Raw genomic sequence first — 24,253 nt, forward strand, 5'->3', positions numbered from 1 at the left:
CCATCAAACGAAGGCCGTCGGTGCAGAAAATAATTGAGTAATAGAACTCAATTAGTCATAATGAAACTGCACCGTTCAATAACACGGCCTATTCATCGACGAGAAATATACTACGCTCTATTCAAAGTTTTAGGTGGTTCTAAAAAAAAATAAGACAGAAGCACATAACCATTACACTGCATTGCCATCCACACAGCATTAGCAAAGTCAACATTGATAACTTGGCTTGATAACAAAATCTTGGGATCAAATCTTGCGCTCGTTTGAAACGAAAATAACATTTTACATGTTAGCTACACATCCCCGTAGAATTTAACCAACCACATCCAGGACCGAGCATTCATCATATATGTTTGTATGGCACGTCCAAAATGGCCTCGATAATACCATGTTCTCACACACAACAAATTCACAACCAACATGTACTACAACAGGAAAGCAAGGAGAGTACAAACCTTGGAGCCAAAAATCCAACAGTACAAGAATTTTAGAAGAAATTGCCGTTTCAGCAAGAAATATGAACAATTAAAAATTTTAATGAGGTTGCTTATGCAATAGATCCTATTTGATGTCAGATTTCCACATCACAAGTGCAAATTCTATTCAAGCTGTAAAATGCTTCCCCGTCCATGTGCCATTTTATCGCAATAGCATCATTGTGAATCATTAAGCAAGGAATCTAATACTAAAGTCATGATTCACATAAATGCAAGGATGGAGTGAAAGGTCAATAACATCGGACCTCCAGTGACAATCTGAAATCCACAAAACACAGTTCTGCATAATGCCATCATTAAACGTTAACAGTTACAATGCTGTAATGCAGGGTGTCATCTTCTGTACCTAGGAATCTCGCCAAGCGTAAAACAGATTAGTTTGGCTGACACTGAAAGCCTCACTGTTGCAATCATGTGCTGATCCAAGACATCCACACAGACACTGGATGAGCTACTCGACTTCTGGAGATCCTTCATGCCATGATCAGCAGCACAACTCTAAGAGATGGCACTCAAACCCCAATAAAGAAAAACAAAAAAGGAAACAATGCACTAAACTAGCAGACTGAGACCAAATTATATTTGCTCGTCTGCGTGTAGACTTCAGAGCCTACTTTCGGTGTTTCCTTTTTGCTTCAGGTCTCTGGCGCTTCTCTTCTTCCCACTCCCTTTCATGTATTCTGAGATTGTAGAGGTCAAGGTATACACATTGTAGACCAACTACAAGTATGTGCACATGCATGCAAAATAAAAGGCAGAAATCGAAGAAATCATCTGACTCAAATAAACTTGAGCATCAGTTATCTAGAGATGATTTCAAGCTAATTAATTAAGATATATGATCAGATTATATTAAACTGCTGCTACATGATCTCATAGGAACGAGATTGGTCTTAATCGGTCTTACTGTCAGAGGGTTATCTGGTACTCATATTTTGCTATCTACAAACAAAACCAACTTTTTGGACCGTATACTATCACTGCCTGCAATAATTTCCAAAATAGATTTTTTTTAAATATATAAGAAAATCTAATAGAAGTGGCTAATGAGATAACACAAATCTTCTAGATGTAAAGAGGATCATGAAAATAAGAGACAAATAGGTACACGATAGCAATTTAGTAGCATAAGGATACTGATCTGATTCCCTTCGATTAATTTTGCCTCCAGCTTCCTTCCCATGCAATCTTGGTGCATCGTCCATGTGTGCAGCCCGTTGTTGCACTATGGCTGCTTTTTTGTCTGCCCTTTCTCTATCGAATGGCTGAGGCATAGCTATTGCCACTGGGGGAGGTGGTGGAACAACTTGTGAGTATTCCCCACCAGTTTCAGATGACAATGCATGGTCTCTCTTAAGTTTTCGCCGTTTGGAACCTCCAGTCAGGTCCATATCTTCCTTCATGGTAGCTTTATCTCTGTCCCTGTCATCTACCTAGAGACAATCATGCAAAATGACGTTAATTTTATCATTCAAGATGTTGACCAATCAACAACAGCACAATGTAAAGAAGTGTAGGGTCTTACTTCTACAGTCACATCTCCATTTAAGCAATTAAAAGCTAACAAATCAGCATCAAGTCACAAACATAAGCAAATCGCAAGATTTGAATACTTAGCAGCAATAATATCTTGATAAATTTGGATGCAATTACGATAACAGTTCATACTGTAAGTGAAAACAATAGCAGAGATCATGGAATCCAGATGTGCAGCTATGGTGTATGGGTAGATAACAGGTATTATTAACACTCAACAACAGGGATACACAGCTTTCTTCATTCATGTTACTATTTCAGCCATCTCGTTGAACTCCAAGTTCTTGACTCCTACTAGAATTCAAATAGGAAAATGATATAATAAGCTCCAAGGCAGAAAATTTACCTGCAGTAGTGCTTTTTCTTTCCATTGGTGAAGGATGGCTATGACATGCCCCACATCTGATAGATGTCTGTCAAGAAGCTCACTATACCATTCCCCATTTATGCATATGGCAAGCCCAATGAAACTATCTTTGATACAAGGGACATATCTGCTTAAATTGGAGTATTACCTCCAATTGACAAGTTTCATAGTGGGAAAGTCTTGGATATTGGCCTTCGAGTTTTCATTTACAAAATGCTCTTGTTTTCTAACTAGCCTGTGATTACAGTGGCATGCCTTAAACATTGAATATGCTCTGCAAATGTCTCTGTTGAAACACTTATACAGTACATAGTTTATCCTGAATATAAAATGGTATCAAGCATAAACACAACTACAGCTGCCTAATTAATATCTTATGTGTTCAAAGAGTACTTGGCAATCATTATTATCTAAAAACCAAGCTAACCACGTATAAGGTATATCAAGGTCACTTGGCCGTGTCATTAGGTGGCTCAAATCCAAATAAAAGATTCAGCACACAACCAACTACTGAAATAAATTACTTCAAGTGAACCATCTGCAAATTAACTAAAATAATATATATAGAGCAACACAGTAAAACAAACAATGTGAATTAACTACATATCCTTAAGTAACAATTTTAATTCATAATCTAAACTACATACTGACTAGGAGAAAAAGAAGAGGGAAGGTTTACAAAAAGAAAAGAGTTAAGATGTACCTTAACAGATGAGCCATCTCGCTCATCACGCTTTCTTTCCCTTAAGTCATCCTCTCTTCTACGTTTTGGATCATCTTGGGATGTCAAAACATTTTCTTCTGAACGCCTCCTCTCTTTTTCATCATGTTTTGGAGACAATCGCTGTATGTGTCTGGTGTTACCCACTCTCCTATCAGTCTCCTCATCTCTTCGGCCACCACCCACAGATTGAGGAACAAAACTGGGAGGTAATGGTGGTGGTGGAGGCAAACTCTGCCCATGGAAACGCTCATCAAGATGTCCCTTGTCTATGGATACATCCATATGTCGGGATTTGCCCCGATCATCCTTACTTCTGTCATCTCTAGCTTTCTCTGCTGCCCTATCAAGACTTCTATCCATGCCCCTCTCTTGCACTTTTTCAACCGAGCGCTCTCTTCCATGTCTCTCCAGTGACCTATCCCTTGATTTCTCATGAAGATCTTTATCAGAGCGGTCCAATTTTTCCCTGTGGTCCTTGTCATATCGCTCATTGATTTTATCTTTGGATTTGTCCAATGACCTATTAAAACTCTGTTCTTCAGTGGAAGACTTCTCATGCTCCAAATGAGGTTTATCCACTGACCTTGTATCATAACTTCTTTCTTTATCAGATAACCGAACTTCCATACCCTCAAGATCTTTAGCTTCAATGTCTCCTTTCTTGCGTTTGTTCAATCTTTCTTGTTCTTCACCTGGTACTGCTCTCTTCTGTTTAATGGATGCCTCAGAAATTTCTACAGTTTCATGCATTTCAAGCATCATTCTTGAGGAACTAGTCGTTTTTCCAGAAGCTGACACAGAGATGCCATTGGTCGCTGCAGAAGAAGCAGCAGCAGTTCCACCTTGCCTGCTATCTGTTGGATGAAATGAAGCATCTTTATCTGCAGAAAAAGAAGACTGCTGACCTGTAGTTCTGCTAATCAATTTTCCAGTTTTGTTGTCTTCTTTGATGACCTCCTGCTTTGCTGGCTTTAGAATAGAATTGTGCACTGTTCGCTTTTGCTGAGATCTCATCTGCCAAGAAGAACAGATATTATAAGACTATGGCCTGTTCCATGCATTGCTGAAGTTCAGAAAATTCTAAGCACATAAAGGCTTTTTCCAAAAGCCAAAAGTCGCATTTTAACCTCATTATAACATGAGAGTGCTAAAAAAAGCAGTTTAACTTCTGACATCTTTATAAGAAAAGCAAATCCATAAATGCGGTACATCAGAAACAAACTCTTTGGTTCAATATATAAGATATAAGCAAGCATTGAATACGACAGCAAGGGTCTCATAGTTTGAGACCCATCCGGTAAATTACAGACTTACGTTTCCCAAGGATGTAGCTTTTCACAGCTAGTTTCTCAGAACCGAACAAGAAATTAGAGTTTGGCAAGAAACCTAATTTTATCAGAAATTCCAAATAAAAATTTTTTTCTTTCATCTCTTCAGTGGGTCTGCAATAGACACTAATGTGGAACATAAGAAACTGGTAATTCCGTCAGATTACATTCAAAAAATGTACTAAACTAGAAAATGATGATCCATGTTTCATCTGTTTACACCTCAGTCATGGTAAAATGTCATTAAAAGATGTATTTTTAATCTATCACCCGGGCATTCCAGGTTAGCCATGTGATTCTCTATCGAGCTTTGCTGGGGACAACATGCAAGTATAATTCAAATAATTATTTATAGGAATAGCATCTACCAATTAATATCTTCTGAGAGGCAATCATCAGTAGTGCAGTCAATATTAGAACTTCAACATTTGTGAAGTTTGAGCTCCCTTTTAAGTATTGAACTAAACATACCTCAGATTCCATAGCAGCCTTTGCATAAGCCTTCGAACTTGTATCCTCCGGTTTCATGATTTCATCCGTGCTTTTTCCAATGCCAGAAGTCTTACTACTTGTAGCTGATGCAGAAACAATTGCTTCCTGTCCGTTTGCAGATGAACTAGTCCTTACTCTCTGTTGTGTTGAATCCAATTTCAAAACTGTTCCACCATCTGCTCGATCTGGTGTAGATTTTGCATGTGTCAACTGGTCCTTAGCGGTGCTCGAAGGGTCGACCACCTGATTTCCTGCAGTAGGAATTATAGTCTATCACCTCATTTGGAGTAATATTATGGCCAGTTAAAGCATTGATAAATCTACCAGCTAGTGATTTTGCAGCTGCTGCGGCAGGTTTCAGATCAACATGACCCATGCCAAACTCTTCTTCAGAAACCCATGCGCTCTGCATATAAAAAGATGAAATGCTCAAAACTCTTGACAAAATTTTATTGGTAAAGAAAATATGTGGCAAAATAGAATCTTGGTCCAAGATGACCCAATTTCTGATCAACCTTACGAGCAGCCAACGCTGCAGCTACTCCAGTAGCTAAAACTTTCAAGTCCTCTCTCTCATCCCCTTTAATTTTGGCCACCTGCAAAGTGTACACCACAAAATAAGCTAAACGAGAATTCTGACAAATGTATGAAATAAGAGAAGTATTATCCTTTTACCCTTTTCTCAAGATTGATACCACTCTTTCGAGTAACGGGAAACACAATAGATATTTTGGTTAACACAATAAGGGCATTTCTTATTTCCATATATTCACTAGATTCCAAGCACTGTACAAGTAACCGGGTTATTCTTGTGTTCCATTTCCAGTGTACCTTCACAAAAAAATAAAAAAAATAAAAAAATCAGCAAAATCTGGCAAGACACAAAGCAGAAATTATGAAAACAAACATGCTTAACCCTATCTTTAATTAAAAAAAAGAAACTAACTACACGTGTGAGCTTGTGTAAAATTATTGCTAATGCTCGTTCCAAGCAGATAGCAAGGGGTTTCCATTAGGCAACTGATAGTCAATGTAGAATTTTGTCATATCTTATATGAATATTCAATCCTACTGATAACTCTACCACAACCAATAAAAAAATTATTAGATCGTAGTTTAATATCACCCTCATTAAAGCTCAATGTAAGGAAAAGATTCATGAACCTTAACCCAAATAGTTGGGACCTTACTGCTTCCTGCTTCTGCTGCGGTTGGTGTTGAAATTCAATATAGAAAACCTATTTAATAATTGTCACTCTATGAACTATTTCATATATATAATCAAACACCAAGTACATCGGTTCAGAGAATTACTAGAGCAGTTTTCTAATAGCTTGGTTGCACGTTAATAAGATTTCTTGGACTCAATCAAGTCTTGAGCTGTATCAGGCACCACCAATACATCTGGAACTGATGGGAAACCAACACCAATTTTCCAAATATATACAATTCCAAAACAAACTGGCAGAACTTTGAAAAAAATAATAATTTGTGAACAAGAAAGCAAAAGAAATGGAAAACTTAGACCGAGTCATAAGGTCAGGTACCACAGTCAAGACATTCAGCAAATATATCCTTGCACAAGTATAAAAAAATTAGGATTTGTGCAACAGATAGTAGACAAGAATCCAAATGTTAATATTGACATATGACAAAGGATTCAAATGGTTTCCTCAAGGAATTACTCAGATGTCAACCATTCTTTGTAGGACAACAAAATGATGGATATCTATAGCTTGATCTCCTTGAAAGTTGATGAAGCACGATTGAAACCTAAACACTGGTGTCAATGATCAGCACCAGCAGCAGCATAACAAAAACAGAGAATGGAGAGGGGTAAGAAACTAGGAAATAGAAGGGGCTAGAAGATGGAGGGAGGAAAGAGCAAAAAGAAGGTAGAAATAAGCCAAGAAAGAAGACCTAGCTGACTTTATCATGCAGAATAACTTCACATAAACTGCATAGCAACAATATTAACCAAACACTGAAACACCCAATAACAACAAGCATTTAGGCAAGAAAGATAGGCAAACTGGAATATGCAGTCCACAAAAATATTTCGCTGTCTAAAAGAAGAAAAAGAGAATGAAAAAGAACAGAAAAAGATATTAGTGAAAAATCCAAAACAATATTAACCATGGACTGAGAAATATGATGTGATACTTCAATCGAGCCTAAGGCTGAAACAAATTAACAAACCTAATAAATAACAAACAAGTCTAATCAAATCATTCGATTGTGGAGAGGTCCCATATCTAGGCCAGCAGCTGATGTGCCTGCATCATCAGTTCAACATGTTGACACTTGGTATCTTATGTTCAAAGACACTACTAGAGATCAACAAATCTCATTTTACACATTAAGCTAAAATTGCTAAAAGAACTTCAAGAAGAACCACAATGAGTTCCATACTTAACAACAAAGAATTTGGCAGTAAAAGATCGATGTAGCTGACCCCAAAGAGTTGGCATTTTAAGATTTTGTTGGTTTTCTTGTTGTTCTTGTTGTTATTATTGTGTATGCACCAAAAGAAATTTAAAGGAGACACAACATTAGGAGCATACTCGGATAAATTGGCCATATGTTACACGCTGGCTGTTAGGAAATCTGTAATAAACAGCAAATCCAGGCATGTTTCCACACTCGCATTCATAAATAGACTCATCACTCTGCAAAGGAAGAAACATTTGTTGACATGAATTTTAAAAAAATTGGACTGAAATGCCTCTAAAATGATTTTTTTGATATCTTCCAAACAACAAGAAAAGTAGGCAGTTCAACAGATTAAATAAGCTTCATATACCTTCCAGTGATAAGCCATTTTTAATGTCTCATATAGAAACCTTCCAAGTCTTCCAGCTTCAAATTCAGTGCAGCAACAGATCATAGGTTGTAGGGTTTTACAAATGAGAACATCAATATGATTGACAGTGTTAAAATATGGTGTGCCAAGAGAATGCAAGGTATGAACAAAATTAGCACAATACACAGCATCTGGCATGCTGAAGACACAGCGTGGGAAAACGCAACGCTGAAGAAACTCCATGTTGATCTTTAAAGTGTCAGGACAGGAACTTAGCCACTTATCCTTTTCACGAGCAAGACGGTGGTGGACAGATGCAACATGCTGTTCATGCTTTTGAAATTCACTAGTCAATCTATCTAGTACCTCTTGAATTTTTTCCTTATCCTTTTTACGTTTCGTAATTGCCATACTTGAGTTGTCAGAAATCTCCTCTAAGGCTTTAATGGCAACATGTTGCTTAGCAATCTCTGATTCATATCTTATTTTAGGAACATGAAGATCATATAGTGTAAGTCCCCAAAATGTGGCATATAGATCAGGAGAGAGGCTATTCCAAGCTTTCATAGGCAGAATTGACTGGACTGTAACAAGAAGATCTGACCACCTATAAAGAATAAAAATAAAAATTAGTATAATATATAAAAAACTGATACCATCCATACACCAGGCTATAATCAGATATTTATGGGAAAAAATATATATGTTACAAAGCTAAGCGTTTGATAGACTGCAGCAGCTGTTACTACCAAAACCCAGAGAGACCAGGTGGAAGCTGTTGGGTGAGAGTTAGAAAATTAACAACAAAACTTAAATCAAACAGAACTTACATTATAGGCTTCCTTGGTGAACCAAGATCCAACCCAACATCATTAGATGAATCAGAGGGTTCTACTTCATTTTCTGCACTTTGAATATTTGAGTGTTCAATAATGTCAAGAGGCCAGCAAATCTCAGAACCACTCATTCTTTTGAAGAGCCTCATCACAGGCCGGTACACCAGAAAGGCAACCTGAGTTGCATAGTTTTTTAAAAATATATAATATTTATATAACACAATAAACATGTTTTTAACATGCAACTAGGTTTTGCTTAATAACGCACAAAGCAAAAGGGTCATACTATAAAGACAAAACAGAGCACTCAGAAAAATCTTATATCCAATCCAAAATAAGGTGCACCCAACAAAACAAAAGAAAAATAAGTGAACCAGAGAGCTAATATATCACCTCTGGATCAAGATGGTACTTATGCACGAGTTCATCTAGTGGAGGAATCAATTGTGCATAAGTCGAGGATGGAGCCACTGCATTGCAGAGAAATTCCACATACTGAAGAAGTGTTCCATGACACCTGTCAAACTGCTCACTAACCATTTTGATATATGGTGCATCTGCATTTGTGACAACCCTGAATGCATAAAGCAATTAAGTCACTTCTGAGCTCAAAAGTAAACTAAGCCAAAAATTGAATTAGCACAACCGAAAATACCAAGAATCAAAAAACACAATGCAGGTACAAGCAGAAGAATGGAGAGTCGTTGTACAATTCTGGAGGGTAAGACTGTACTCCAAAGGAAGAAAGGAAATCCACCAGAATAAGTATTTAACAATTAGAGAAACCAAACATCTTACATGGATCGATGCTGAGCGATAAGTATTAGAAGAGGAATAGCCAACTTGGGTTCTTCCTTTGGTAGCAAGGCATCCCTCAGTCTGTTGGTAGATTTACTCAATACCTACGAGTGAAAAGAAGTTATAATCAAAGATATTAGACTGTAACAAATTCATTTCAGGTCAAAAGAGTAAAGAACATTCACCAAAGCAGAAAAGAGAATTGCACATTCAGCAACAAGAAGTCAACCCTTCAAAAAATACATACATCAAACTTACAATCATTTAGCAAGTTACAAGCACTTACAATTTGGCACAAATAATTTAAGCTTAAAACTAGGTCACAATATAATAGCAATCCATTTTGAATGAATACAATTGAAAATGAGAAAATAACCACAAACATGATCTCCAATTCTCCATGAAGCTACATGACAATTTGGCACATTTTTCATAAGTTAGCATATTAGGATAGCAAAGGGCTATTTTTATAAGTACAGCCAATAAGACATGAAAATTTCAAATATTAGTCTCTACTGTTGTAGAATGCTAATTGTTTATAGGGATGATCAATTAACTCTATGCAATATCATATCTGACACTAGCTCAGGACTAGAAATTCAAAGAGAGAACAGAAATAGAACATTGGTGCAAACACAGCTACAAATTTAAATAACAAAGATTTGGTCCTCATAATTATATCAAGACCAATGTTGACAAGGCTAATCATTACAATTAATGGTTTCTGCATAAGTGCATACTAAGAACCTTATAACTACAGAGAATCACAAATACCAGTATTAATTTAATAAACAATCTCTTTTTCAAAGCACCACAAAAATGACCAATGACAAATAAGGAGTATCTAAATAACCCTCCAGTATAATTATATGAGTATTTCTTTTTTTTTAGGCCAAAAGTAAAATAAAAAATGATGAAAACACTGATTCTTAACACAAAGCTATAGAAAAACTTGCCAACACTCAGGATGCATCAGAAGTATTTCACAACACCATAAACAGGAAAATCAGACTTTACAAATCACATATATAATCAAGATCTTCTTTCTACTGCATCTTTGGATTTTAACAGCGAGAATACAAAACAATACAAAAAAGAGTATTGATGTAGCATTGAAGAAAAGGCGAAAGCTAAACCAAAACATGCATGTATGTTCAGATGGGACAACATGACATGGAAACAGTGATACAGCAAACTCTGAAAGTATATGGGTCAATAGATAATGATTTTCATAGATTATCAGTTTATTACAACATGTAACTTATAACGCCATATTGATCATTCCCAAACATAAAAATTAAAATAATTGTGAAGATAACAGCCTATTCAATGAAAAATGTAAACAAACTATTCAATAATCCAAAGTCACTTTTTATACAACCATCAAGTTTTTTAAAAATATCCTAAACTATAGTTAAGATAGAAAGGATAATGTTTGTATTGACATATCTGACCCCAAGATTTTCTCATCTAGGTGAGGTTAGAATAACCTGCTAAGCATATTTCTTACAGAACCGACTACATATGAGATCAAGTCTTAGGTGTCATATAGGTTATATCTCCCTCCCTCCCTCTGCTAACAACCTATTCAATGAAAATTTTAAACACGTAGAGGCCAACAGGCAAAAGCCATGGCAGCAACAGCATGGCAACATTCAGGCAGCGGCATGACAGAGAGCACAGTGCGATCCCAACAAGACAAGCTAGTTCTCTTCCCTTCTTCACACACGTAATGCCCCATGTCTAGCACATGCACATTTCTAGCAAGTATCCAACATGAACACCACATTAACTTGTCGAGCTTCCTAGGAGACAAACTTGATTACAAATAATAACGTGAATGGAAGCTCATTCTTTACTTATCCACCCTAGTGACGTTAACGAGTGCTCAGGTGCCCAGGCAAGGCGAAGTGAGGCGCTTGACACTCAATAAGTGGGCAAGGCGTCTTCGTTGCTCAGGCCAAGCATCAGGCGGTCCAAGCGCTCACCTGATTTAAATTGGGCAGAAGCAAGCCATATCACTGGATCTGGAACTAGAACAACGAATCTTCAAACACATACTCCCTTGACGATGACCCATGGAAACCTGATCGACGAACAATGACTCCCTCTCTTTCGCTATATAAGTAAACGATGGCGACAACAACATCTTCCTCCATCGGTGAATGGATGCAGTAGCGTCTTCCACCGACAAGCTCATTATCGACATATATCTCTCTCCTCCTCCCTCGTCGTCACCCACTCCACCGCAACCAAGCATCTTCACCTCCCTCTTCCCCCCTTCTTCGCAACGCTCTTACCCTTCCCCCACCGCTAATGTCACCCCTTGTTCCGCCTAGCTAACGTATTCCCCTATCTCTCTCTTCCTTTCCCTCAGGCACTAGTGTCCCCTCTTCTTCGCCTCATCACAGTCGTTTCCCCCCTTCCTTTGTGCCAACAATCTCCTTGCACCGACATCTTCCCTTCTCCTTACGTCGATAGCTTTCTCTGTATCATCCTTTCACCCTAATAATAACCCACAGCCACCCAACCGACAACAATCAGACAGCCACCCCAACCGACAACAATCCTCTCCCGTACCTCCTTCCCCTCCTCGAAACCTTCATCCTTGCTTTCCTCCCAATTGACGACAAACCCTTCTCTGTCCACCTACATTAATTATTTTGTTAATATAAATTTGAATAATGCAATTTAGACTACTATGTTATTTCTTTTAGTAATTATATCTATTTATCATCATATATTTTTTAAAATTTTAATATTCGAAAGCACTTTGCTTCGCTCGAGCGAGCACCTAGGGCCTCGAGCATTTTAGCACCTTGACGTCTTTTAGCACCTCTCGCCTTTGACTATCCTGATCCACCCACCCCCATGCACACACACATACATGGTACACAGATGCACATAACCCATCTGAACGCAGAAGAATGTAGCAATCCTCTTGAAGACAATAGAACAAGCATACAACATTGATCAACGTAATAATTAATCTGTGAGATGTAAAAAAGTTGCAAAAAAATATGTTCATATGATTATATCATTTAGAAGTGATTCTGACCAAATTGGAAGGTCACTAATAAGGCAAGTAATCATGAGCAAAGAGCAGGAATATCTCTGCATGCACCTTATTATTTCTTGTCATCCCAAACAGAGTGGCCTGATAACGCAAAGTCTCGCTTCCTGACATAGCATCAAGTTGTTCTTCAGTCATGTTTTCAGTGTACTGCATGTTTGCCATTTGCTGAATAAGCTCCTGCAGTCACATGATAGCCACTAGTTAATTTGAAATTTTTCTGCAGGATATTTATTCTCTAAATTAAAATATTAGACTCCTTGAGACTGCAAAGGTACCTGTAAAAGAACAAGCTCTGTACCCATCCCTTTCTTCAACTGATTAACAAGATACTGAAAAAGACCCCTTAACTCCATGGAAGGATACTTTTTACAACTGACAAAATAAACAAATATTCAGTGCCCATGAAAAATGCAAATGTAAATTAATTCCAAGCATCTAAGGAAATAAAGATAACAACAGAAAAAACAATAACACAGATATAGTCATCAAAATGCAGCAGATCATTTGTTGCTACAAGTGCAAGTCACATAGGATTGTAAAAGGGTCAGAGCAAGGAAATTTTCTGCCAGCAAAGAAAAATGCCCATGTAACAAAAGAAACAAAATAAAAATAGAAAATTAAAAAACAAAGACTACACCATTATTTCATCAGGAATAATTATCCATGTAAAAGAAAATAATCACTGCAAGGTTGAAGAACAAGTAATGATATCTTGACCAAGGTTTAAAGTTTCGAAACTGGAACCGCATCAGTCAGACATTCAACATCCCGATATCAGAGAACAGAATGTATTTTTCAACAGCCTCCCATCTGATGAGTTTGCATATTGGGAGCTAGCCCTTCAGTCAATATAAATGCTAGCTCGTTCAGTCAATGTAAACATCATCTTTGATTCAACGTTTCTTTATTGAACGGACCTTAGAGATTGAGTGACAAATAGAGTGATATCCTCCATGTGTGTATTTTTATATCAATACAAGGCATCCATTGATGATTATGGACCTAGCTGGGTAATGCTTTCTGCTTTTTGTCACTTTCATCACCACCACTAAGATAGCACAGACATCAATCATCATAAGGTCCATCAAACTCTGTACCAGTGCATCATGAATATGATCTAAAGCACAACAGGCATGAAGAACTATCCGTCTGTTAAGTATACCAGGATCCAGGATATTAATGATACTCATCTTATTAGGCCCAAACCAACTGATGCATGTAAGTGTCACAACATAGATGTCCTACTGCTTTTCAAAAGACAATTAACTCTCTGTCTTCCCATCTCCTCAAGATATCCATGATCTCACATAGAATAGGAGGTTGTGTACCAAGACCATAATGCTGGACATCATGGATCAATAATAGCAAGGTCCTCAAGCGTGGATATGTAAAAAATTACTCTTATGCAATTAAGTATATATCCCTCTTCTACTTAATATATGCATCACCAATACTTGTCTGTTTTCTAGTCTGAGCAAGTAAGACTGCATGATAAAAATACATGACATCAGGAGCTGACCACATCCTAGATGAACTAAAAGACCCCTGTATGACACCTCAAAGCTGCATCATACTGGTTGTCCTACCAACTCAGAGACCATCAGCTTGCTTCTTGCCGATACTCTGACCCATATGCACTGCTACCACCAGTAGTCTGCCTCACTGTGGAAGATTGACCGTACTGAGTAGGGTCACTATCATTGCCGCTACCAGTCTCATATTGTGAGTCCCTAAATTGATGTCTTATTGCTTCCTCAAGCATATCCTAACACTCCAAGGATGTATGAATCCTAGTTACAGTGTCATTGTTTCCCCAACCTTCAAACTGATCATACATCACAGAATAAGATGTTCATCTATCCATTTCTTCCTGTTCTGTTTTTTTCTTCAAACCATGTAGATATTAGGGCAATCAACTATGCTCATATAAAACTTTGTCTGATCTTTCACGGCACCTTCATGCATTAAACTATGTTTGGAAATTCACATACCTATTGCTTGAGATGGATTATTCCTCATGGATGCCTTAACAATGATGATGGTGCTCCAAACAACAAGCATACCACCACGCTAGATGTGTACTCTATTGTTTCAGTTTGTAACAAAAATATTGACAATCTTACTGAGACAGATAAATTATAAAACTTATATTTAGATTTCAAACAAAGCTGAAATAATAAGGATTTAACTTAGATGCTGGCAATCTGACATTAATCCTTCCAGATGAAGCCTAGGTATGGTATCTCATGTACTTTTGATCTACAAGATTTGATCTCATGTGTCCCCAAGTCTAGATCTACCAGGGTTTTCTCTGATCTGCAAGGATCTCAAGCAGACCCATGGAGATTAAGAATAGATTTTTGAGGATCTATCATTTACCCATGATGATCTAGGCTAATTTTGCGAGGATCAAGTCATTATCTTTCCAGATCTAGCCCCACATCGGTTAAGGAAACCCCTACAACCAAACCCTAAATTCATGAAATAATACCTTCGGAGAGAGGAAATTAAACCCTAACTTCATGCATACCAACTGCAAGGGGTTGATTTGAAAGATAAATATTGTATTTATGCCTCCATGGTGACCATCGAAGGAGGAACAATCCATCCCAACCAATATTTTGGCTAGTGAATTTCCCAATGTAGATTAATGCACGAAAGTGCCACAAAAGATTTGACAAATTATAACATAGTTGATTGCTTGTAAATCTATAAGGCTTCAAGAAATACCAACTGCAAAGGGTTAATTTGAAAGATAAACTTGTAGATCCTTTCAAACTGGTTTTGAGAATTGGCATTCGAGAAATCCTGAGTTTGGAGAATGCATTGAGAGAATTCAGTAGAGAAAGAGGGAAAATAGGTTGGATTGGGAAAGTGAAGAGAGATGAAAGAAGAGTGGAAAGATGGCAAAAACCTAAATTTAGAAAGACAAAGATCCTAACATGTTTCTGTTGGATCTGATAACAAAGGTTAGAATTACCACTCTATAGACCAGCTCTAACAGTCCATATCTGGATGCTAACCCTGGTTCACTAAGGTTATTGCCCAGCAACCTCTGTTCCGGATCAGACCCAATCTATTGTTTGATTCATTGATCAGACAGATAAATACCAATCAGTATGTGCTGGTCCAACCGATTTATGAAATTATGATCTTGATTTTCTTAAGAGGTAAGGGACTAGTGTCTGTTATATCTTTTCCTCTCTCCATCTTTTCTTCTATCATATGTGGTAATGGACAACCAATATAACAACAATGGTAATAAATGATGATTGTCATGATTCCAACAAGTAGAAAAGATAAAGATAGTAGCCTCACTTACGAGGCATAATCATAATCACATGTTTGTTTTCTCCCTTTATCCATGTGTCCTTCCTTGTTTCCTTCCCCTCCTACTACTCTACACTTCCTTTTTTATAATTTTGAGTTTATTGACAATGGCCAAAATTGGCCAACTCCAGCTGACTTTGATTGATCCTAATTGATTTCAATCTATTTCCGATCAAAAATCGGCCAAAATTAATTGGCCTTGAACAATACTACTTCAGACCAAGTGAATCACATTCAAATCAGACGATACTATGAACTATGCTTTTTCTAATCATCCTTTGAAGGTGACCAGGAGGAAAATGTATGTCTTGACGGGTTTGTCAGTAACCACATTAGCAAAAGTTCCTACAGGATAACAGTTAGGTAGGTTGAGTGCTATCAAACAAAAGAGGACATATTCGACAAGCAAGAGAACAAAAACCCATAAAAACTTATCCCCAAAAAAAAAACATGTGGATATGTGTCATTACAACTTCAATATATCAAATGAACAAGCTACTTTTGAAGTAAGAAGCATATCCATATTAGAATAAATGGACAAGAAAAACAATAAGAGCATTTATTTGAAATAGACACATACAGATGACCCCAAAAGGATGCAAGAGATTGAAGCCAATCTGACAGATTAAGGCCATCATCTTTGAGCTTCGAACGGCCTCCTTGCACTAAACGTTCAATCACAACATATTCCAACATGTCATACTCCAGCTGTCATGTAAATACAAGGAACACTCAGTTTCTGTAACATACATGAAATTATGGACAACAAACATTATGACAGTGAATTCTAAAATGAGTTATATAACCATATAAAGGCATCACATAAAGACAGGATAAAACAACCACGAATAGATTAGCACAGCGAACAAATCAACCACAAAGACATGGTGCATGCTATCCAAGTCACTAGGAGAAGAATCAACTTAATGCACATAACACTGAATATGTACTTTGCCACAGCAAATTCTCCTCATCAAGATAAAGCACAAACCAAGAACCTTAAATCATGCACTCCTGTTAATCACCTGATAATGCATGGAAAGGAAAAAAAGGATCAAAATAATACTAAAATTAAATGTCTGTCATGACTCAAAGCATCAAAAATAAGTGAAGTAGTACTTTTCCACAGCAAATTCTCCTCATCAAGATAAAGCACAAACCAAGAACCTTAAATCATGCACTCTGTTAATCACCTGATAATGCATGGAAAGGAAAAAAAGGATCAAAATAATACTAAAATTAAATGTCTGTCATGACTCAAAGCATCAAAAATAAGTGAAATAGACAAGAGAGCAAATAACAGATATGTTTAAAAAAAACAGCTCCTTGAACTGCCTGATAGACATCCCATTAAGTCTCGGAAATAGAACTGGTGCTTACTCTTGGTCAAGTCTAATACCATATGCACTAGAACACTACAACGAGAAACACAACATAAAATACAATCCTGTCAGTTTTAAACATTATACAACTGAGCAATAAGTTCCAACAAGATCTATTCCCTGCCACCTTCAAATTTTCTGTAGTTGCAATTAAAAATAATAATTTGGGGCTATATGTATGCTGCAAAATCTGAATGACATGACAGCAAGGTCATAGAGATCATAGAACTTTCAGAAAGGAACTTTCAGGTCAATTGTGGCAATCAATGATGCTTGCATTCAACTACTATATTGGCAGCATCCACAGGTCAGGTATGAATTGCATGGTGATGATATAAGATGTGACTTCAACTCAAATGGGGAAATGTTGAAGCTTGAACAGAAATGTTCTGACCTGAATGACTCTGACTGAATTAATCAGAGGTGAAGAATGAGAGAAGGAAATGAAAGGAAAGCGAAGAAGCAGAGTCTTGCAGCACATTTCTTTGCTGCAGAAGGAAAATGAAAAGGGAAACCAAGAAAAAAAAATACACCTAATAACCGCTCAATGTGCTATTGCCACTTGCCACTCTTATGGTTGAAGAATGTGAAACAAGGCCTGAGAGGCTGCACCAACATCCACTGCCATCCATGTGCTAAACAAAGAGCAAATGGGTGGGTGGCTGTACAGGTAAGAGAAAAGCTTAAGCACTAAGTCACATGACAAAAGAGACCAATGAGGGTTTTAAATACAATCTCACATTTCATGTGTCTCAATATTATTACCATCCACTGAAGAGTGGAGAAAATTAAAGACAAAAATAAGAGAAGAATAAGAAAATAAAGAAGGAATAGAAAAAAAGAAAAGCACAGTGAAAAAAGGAGAGAAAAGAAGATGGAAGGAGGATAGAATAGAAAATTAAAGAAATTAGAAAAAAGAACAGATTGCAAAAAACTTAATCAAACAAACTTTTTGAATGATGCATGCTAGCCATAAAATAAAATAATCAGCTCCAGTGTCATTTTAGAAGAAGCAAGTACATCTCTAAAGCATGAAAATTGTTTTAATCATATATTCAGAATTTTTCTAATATATATTATTCGAATATTTTTTAGTAATTTTGTATCCCTGTACTGTATCTTAAAATAGGATTCTTTACAGTCATATATCCATAAAGTTGGAATGAAACCCAAGCCAGAGACACGGGATCCATATTTGCATCAAATTAGTGGAACCGAGTTTGAGTGACAAGATGCAACCACCTACGAAAGTGTTCAGATCATGGAATTGAATACCAAACAGTACTAAAATACTTACCAGTCAGAGCAAAAGGAATAACATGGACTTACCCTTGCCAACTAATGAACTCACTGAAAAATTTGAATGGGTCATTTTCAGGTTTCCCTGAACCACATTACTAGATCCAATCCAGGATATTTTTAAGGTAAATGTCAAAAGCAGATCAGATGCCTGGATTAGAGCTCAAACCTTTTAGTCAAGCCTCAGACAAAGTAATTTGATCTACTTATTGTGATTTGCTAGGAAGAAGAAAATGAGAATAAAGAGAAGAAAAGAAGCCATGTCATCCTCTCATTGTCTCCTCAATTCCTGTTCTTTATTAATTATTTTTATACCTAAAAGGTTGGTACTCGTATATGTACCAACATACTCTACATGTTCCACAGCCAGCCAGTAACAGATAAAAATTGGTAATCAAAGTCTTAGATAAGATCATGACGTAGAAGACCCAGAAAGCACATAAATCATGTCAAGAATTCACAATGAATTTCTCCCAGCCACCAAAAGTTGTACAACATGACACGAAAACATTGTCCAAAGCAGCAACTACTATATCCACACAATACAAAGGTCATGCATGCTCAAGCCTAGTTTTCTATATTAAGTTAATGCTAGTTCAGTATGAACAATATGTAATCATGATTGATAAAGAACAGCAAGCAATCAGGCATGTGCATGACAAGATTATCAGATGTGACGAGACAGGCACGATGTAAATCTTATTAATCTGGACATGCAACAACTACCTAAAAAGCAGCATGTACATAAGTAGATAAAACTATCGAGTGAAAACATCAAACGCAAATGGTACCTGTGTCAGGTACTTGAATGCATCCACAACAGGTGTTATCATGTCCTTATAAGCTTCAATCTGCAAGTCAGGTTCTTTCCATATTTCCTTATCTCCATTTAGGGATGAAGGCATGATATTTTCAGATAATTACTAGGAAAGTCAATCTTGAGAAAAGAGAACCTGTTGAACTATTGTGCGAAGCACAGTCATCGGATTAGAATGTGCAAGTTTGGCTACCATGCGACTTAGCTGTTTCAAGTTTTCCTTTGCAAGCCTTTTCAGAATTCTTCTGGTGTCCAACTAAGTAACAGAATATAAGATCTAAGTTTCAGGTATACGTAATATACATAGCTGATACAAACAGAGAAACAATAATAGACCTTCGCAATCTGCCTTGCAGCCTGAAGCATTGGATTCTGTTCATCCTCCTTCTCCCACTCACCGTATAGACGGTAACGGACCTACAGTACAAGACTGACTGAGCATGCAATAGAATACCAAAGAATGCAGAAAAGGAATAATGAAATTAAGCGAACCTCATAAGGAAGCATAGATAGAACATCCCAAATCTCCTGTCCAACAGCAGGATTTGCTGGTACCAATTGTAATGATGGAAGCAAACATGAACCTAAAGCTTCCTCCACCCTGAGTCTAGCTTCTTTAGCTCGAAGACGAGGATCCCGGCTCTTCACATCATTTGGATCAGGAGAATTGACACATGAAACAGCAAACTCTTGTGCAGAAAGATAATATGCCCTCAACACTATGCACACCTGGCAATTACAAAAATAAAGATTACTCAGCCCAATACAGTATATATAATATGCCACCAAGCCAACCAGAATAACAGAACTCTTGAACCAATGCTGAGTGCAAGCTGAAAAAATCTAACTGCTTCAACACTGGCATTGACCAAGCATCTTATATTTTTCCCACATCTGAAGCAGTTACCTAGGTTTATGCTATTGGCTACACGTTTTAAACATTAAACAATGCAGGCCAAACATCAATGAATCCAAGATGCAGTTTGTCAGCATGTGGTATGGTCACAGGCAAGCTTTTGAGAAATTAGAAAAAGAAATCTAGAGAAGATCAAATCATGAGGAAAACAAAGATCCCTGTAGTTCATACAGCAATGAGCAAGTGATATGGACAAAGTCGAATGCTAGGAATTACAAAATGATATGTAGGCAACACAAAATCATGAGCTACCATATATCAAATTTATAAAAAAACAGATCTTTTGCAAAAAAATTCATAGATATATAAAACATAGCAAATGGAATTAAGCAATGATACCTTCTGAAGCAGCACTGTATCACGATAAAGGTAAGGTCCAACAGCAGTAATCATTTGGAAAAATTCCCGAGGAAGATCAACATATACAGTCTGCTTGGAAGACACTACTGTTGCATCCATTGCATCAGGCCCAGGGTATGTAAGGCCACCAATACTTCTAAAACTTGTTCGGAAAATCAAATCAAAAGCTGTTGACATTGTCTTCTCAATGAGCCTATAAACAACTAAAAATGATGTTAAAGAGCAGAAAAAATAATGCATTGTTCTCTTGCAAAATGCTTAATATACTTGCATAGACTAATAAATAAGTGCACCCTTAACTAAAGATGATGATACATAATCATGCATGTCAGTTTATCAGAAAAAAGAGAAGACTCTAGGCAGACTTGCCATAGTAACTAATAGAGAAGACTCTAGGTAGACTTATCATCATAACTACTACAACAGAAGACTATAAACTAGGAGATGTAGCAAAAGAGGTGTAATATTATATATCTAGTTGCATCAAACATGAAGCGTTCTTTCATCTGAATTGCTTTATTTGTAATTTAGAGTCAAAGCTCTTGTTTCAAAGTATAGCAATTTCTGCATGGAAGATCACTCATTCCGAGTCTGAAAATTGTCATGGAAATAATCTATTCTTATTAGGGCTTAGAACAGCAATCCTTAATGAAATACACTAGGCATTCTACTCTCATTCACTCAACTTGCTTATTAGTTATTAGTGCCACAGGATGACAAAAGTTCATACTATGGATTGGACTGAAAACTACAAAGATGTTATATAAACTAGTCTATCAGCTGGTCATCACATTTTACAGACTGTTCCTTCTCAAGAAAAAACATGGCCAGAAATTATTGATTCTTATAGGGTCGTCTTTCGGAGAATTAAAGACCTTCAAATAATCTGCCCAATCCACGGGCATGGAACAGTGCCCAGTCAAGGATGTCATTGCCCGGAGCAAAGTAGAATAATTTAAACTATAATACATCATAGGAAGACCTTGGAAAAGCAAACACTTATCATTGCCAAAAAAATCATTGCCAAAGAATAATTTGCTTAATGATCATACAAAACCATCAATCCTACACCTCAAGACAAAAAAGAAAAAGACCAATGAAACACATTTGAACAAGTACAACACAAATTATGCATACCTAAATAAGCCATCACAAATCTCAACATGCTCAACAGGATTTAGATGGGAAAGCTGATCAAGGAGAATTTGTGCATGGTACCTGAAGCCACAGTTAGATTTCCTTTAGACATATCATAAACTAAAAGTGCTAATTGAACAACGGAAAAACACAAGTGTGTCAGTCAGTCCAATCAATTTAAACAAAACTAAAAGAAGTTATACACTACAGACATTATGTAGTGGCACAGAACTCGAGAAACTAATCTGAAGCAAAGGGAACTAATCTGGATCGTCATGACCATCCATACAAGCTCCTCAAGACATACATAAATAAAAACATAAACAAATTATTGCAAATTCATAAAATGCTATGGTACAGTGTGCACTAAGAGCATATGCATCATGGCCAACCATGGCACTCTGTTCCACCAGGAGAAACCAGGCTGGTGGGAGACAGTAACTAGACAGAGGCACGTACCAAGAGTCACGACCACATAATATCAGGTCTACATGCCTGCATATTATTTTCGTTGGCAGGGCATACCATCCATTCCAGCAGAATCAAATCCATGCTGACAAATTCCTATGTCATTAAAAGTTACAATACTATTGCATCAAACCTTTCATGATTTCTAATTTTAGACAGACATCATATGCCTTTAGTTTATTCCTGATGGTGGTCAAGATGGAGAGGTTATTAGCTTAATCCAATATACTCAAGAAAGTTATAAAATATATGGATAATACAAAACTATTATCATGATAGTTTTGAGAACTATTTTCAAATTTTTAAGTTCTCTTAAAAATAAACCATTGGTCCTAGGATGTGTGATCTAATTTCTTCGAATGGAGAATCAGGCTATAATCAAATTTCAAGCAGCCAAATCGAATAATGTACACTTATGTTTATATTTGAATGCTTACAATATTTTGTGATGATGTAACTTCTTTGCAATGCACAATTTACAGATACTCGTTCTACATCTTATGACAAGTTCAACAAGTGAAATTAGTCGCCCTAATTATCTGAAGAAAATCAAAGTCATCTTATGGCATATAAAGAATATAGGTCATGTACAATCGTAACAGACAAAGCCTAGACTCATCCTTTTATATCTTTTCAATGTTTTGTGTCCATATTAGATGTGTGAGCAGGATTCCTTGAGGTGATAATCCAAAAGAAAACCTTAATATATTTTCCAGAAACATAACAGACAAGTAGATTACAGTCATTAAATATTTAGTATCGGCAACTACAGCAAAATAATAATAAACTTCAAATCAAATATCATCTTAGAACAAATATATAAACAAGTATATGAACCTATTACAAGAAACAATGAGCTTACAAAACAGAAGTAGAGTTAATAGACAAGTGTATCGATATAAATAAAAAATCTAGTATGGGCTTGTAACTACACTGAAGTTGTATGCTTAGACACAGACCACAGCCTTGATATCTCAGTATTCTACAGGACCGACGGGTCCAATATTTAAAACCTTGACCGGAAATTCATATTAACAAAAAAAACCATTTAAAACCTGAAACAAGTTTTGTTTCTAAAGGGCACAAAAGACCTGAGGACTTATTTCTTGAAGAAACAATAAGCAAACTCTGCTTATACATCAACAAAAGAATGTACACAGAAATGAGTTCTTTGTCACTAGATCCTAACAACAGTAAATCATACTGCATTTTCAGCTTGATTGTAAAGCAATAATTTGCTGATGTTTAAGAGGAAACTTCAAGAGCGTTGTATTAAGTGTTACAAAAGGACTAAAATTTAGAACAGACAACTCCAACAACACTATTAACAATTATAAGCATGTGCAATCAAAGTATTAATACTGATACTAGCACTTGACCGAAAATTCATCAAACAAGCACGTAATAACCAGTCAATAGAATATCCCTCAAGACACCAACAAAAACAACTAAAAATATTTAATATGTGGGACGTCCAGCATGTACAAGTGGTACACTTGATACACATACAGTATTTATAACCATCCATGAAACACCAATTTGCAAGAAAAATACAAAACAAAACAAAATACAAAAAAGATGAAGATTATCATGCAACACAGATTGATTCCTCATTAAAGCACACTTCAGCAGTGCATACTTACCAATCATCAACAGAAAGGAAGCCAATTAACAAACCAAGTTTCTGGTTATTTTCAATTTCTGGAGCCCGTTCTTTAATAGCTTCACTTTCCAGGTCCAATGCAGCAAATAGATCAATAGCCACATCCTGTTTTTCATCATCCATTAGGTCTTTCCCAGTTGCAGCAAGATTAATTTTGCCAATTTTGTTAACCTGTATGTTAAAAGTAATCATATTAATTACATATAACTACAAAAAATGCAGAACTAAATAGTTCAGGTATCTAAAGGGAGCATACCAAGATATTGACAGAAACACAAGACTAATATATGTGCACATTTTGGATATACACATGTCCAGGCAGCAATCAGTGAGCACAATAAATTTTTAAAAAAGAATTAAGGGTAAAAGAACAGAAAATTGCTTTCTTCTTCAATACTTAACAAATGAAATACAAAAGAAATTC

General features: G+C 36.6%; 1 protein-coding gene across 2 annotated transcripts in view; it reads right to left on the minus strand.

The window, feature by feature from the left end:
* Window positions 1-761: 761 nt before the first annotated feature.
* LOC135597140 (THO complex subunit 2-like) overlaps window positions 762-24,253 on the minus strand; it is a 36,448-nt gene continuing 12,956 nt past the window's right edge. For both annotated transcript variants that reach the window (XM_065089696.1, XM_065089697.1), the window contains 22 exons: window positions 23,810-24,000; window positions 21,699-21,779; window positions 20,541-20,754; window positions 19,778-20,014; window positions 19,622-19,702; window positions 19,422-19,541; window positions 19,260-19,319; window positions 16,368-16,495; window positions 12,733-12,829; window positions 12,506-12,634; window positions 9,382-9,485; window positions 8,977-9,157; window positions 8,578-8,759; window positions 7,748-8,354; window positions 7,509-7,613; window positions 5,620-5,775; window positions 5,460-5,540; window positions 5,269-5,350; window positions 4,924-5,195; window positions 3,104-4,138; window positions 1,635-1,930; window positions 762-1,177 (listed from right to left, as the gene is read on the minus strand). In XM_065089696.1, coding sequence (XP_064945768.1) covers window positions 1,108-1,177; window positions 1,635-1,930; window positions 3,104-4,138; window positions 4,924-5,195; window positions 5,269-5,350; window positions 5,460-5,540; window positions 5,620-5,775; window positions 7,509-7,613; window positions 7,748-8,354; window positions 8,578-8,759; window positions 8,977-9,157; window positions 9,382-9,485; window positions 12,506-12,634; window positions 12,733-12,829; window positions 16,368-16,495; window positions 19,260-19,319; window positions 19,422-19,541; window positions 19,622-19,702; window positions 19,778-20,014; window positions 20,541-20,754; window positions 21,699-21,779; window positions 23,810-24,000 — 4,509 coding nt within the window. In that variant the 3' untranslated portion in view covers window positions 762-1,107. The remainder of the gene's footprint in view (window positions 1,178-1,634; window positions 1,931-3,103; window positions 4,139-4,923; window positions 5,196-5,268; window positions 5,351-5,459; window positions 5,541-5,619; window positions 5,776-7,508; window positions 7,614-7,747; window positions 8,355-8,577; window positions 8,760-8,976; window positions 9,158-9,381; window positions 9,486-12,505; window positions 12,635-12,732; window positions 12,830-16,367; window positions 16,496-19,259; window positions 19,320-19,421; window positions 19,542-19,621; window positions 19,703-19,777; window positions 20,015-20,540; window positions 20,755-21,698; window positions 21,780-23,809; window positions 24,001-24,253) is intronic.

The sequence above is a fragment of the Musa acuminata genome, chromosome BXJ1-11 (assembly GCF_036884655.1).
Source record: "Musa acuminata AAA Group cultivar baxijiao chromosome BXJ1-11, Cavendish_Baxijiao_AAA, whole genome shotgun sequence".
NCBI classification, from domain to species: domain Eukaryota; kingdom Viridiplantae; phylum Streptophyta; class Magnoliopsida; order Zingiberales; family Musaceae; genus Musa; species Musa acuminata.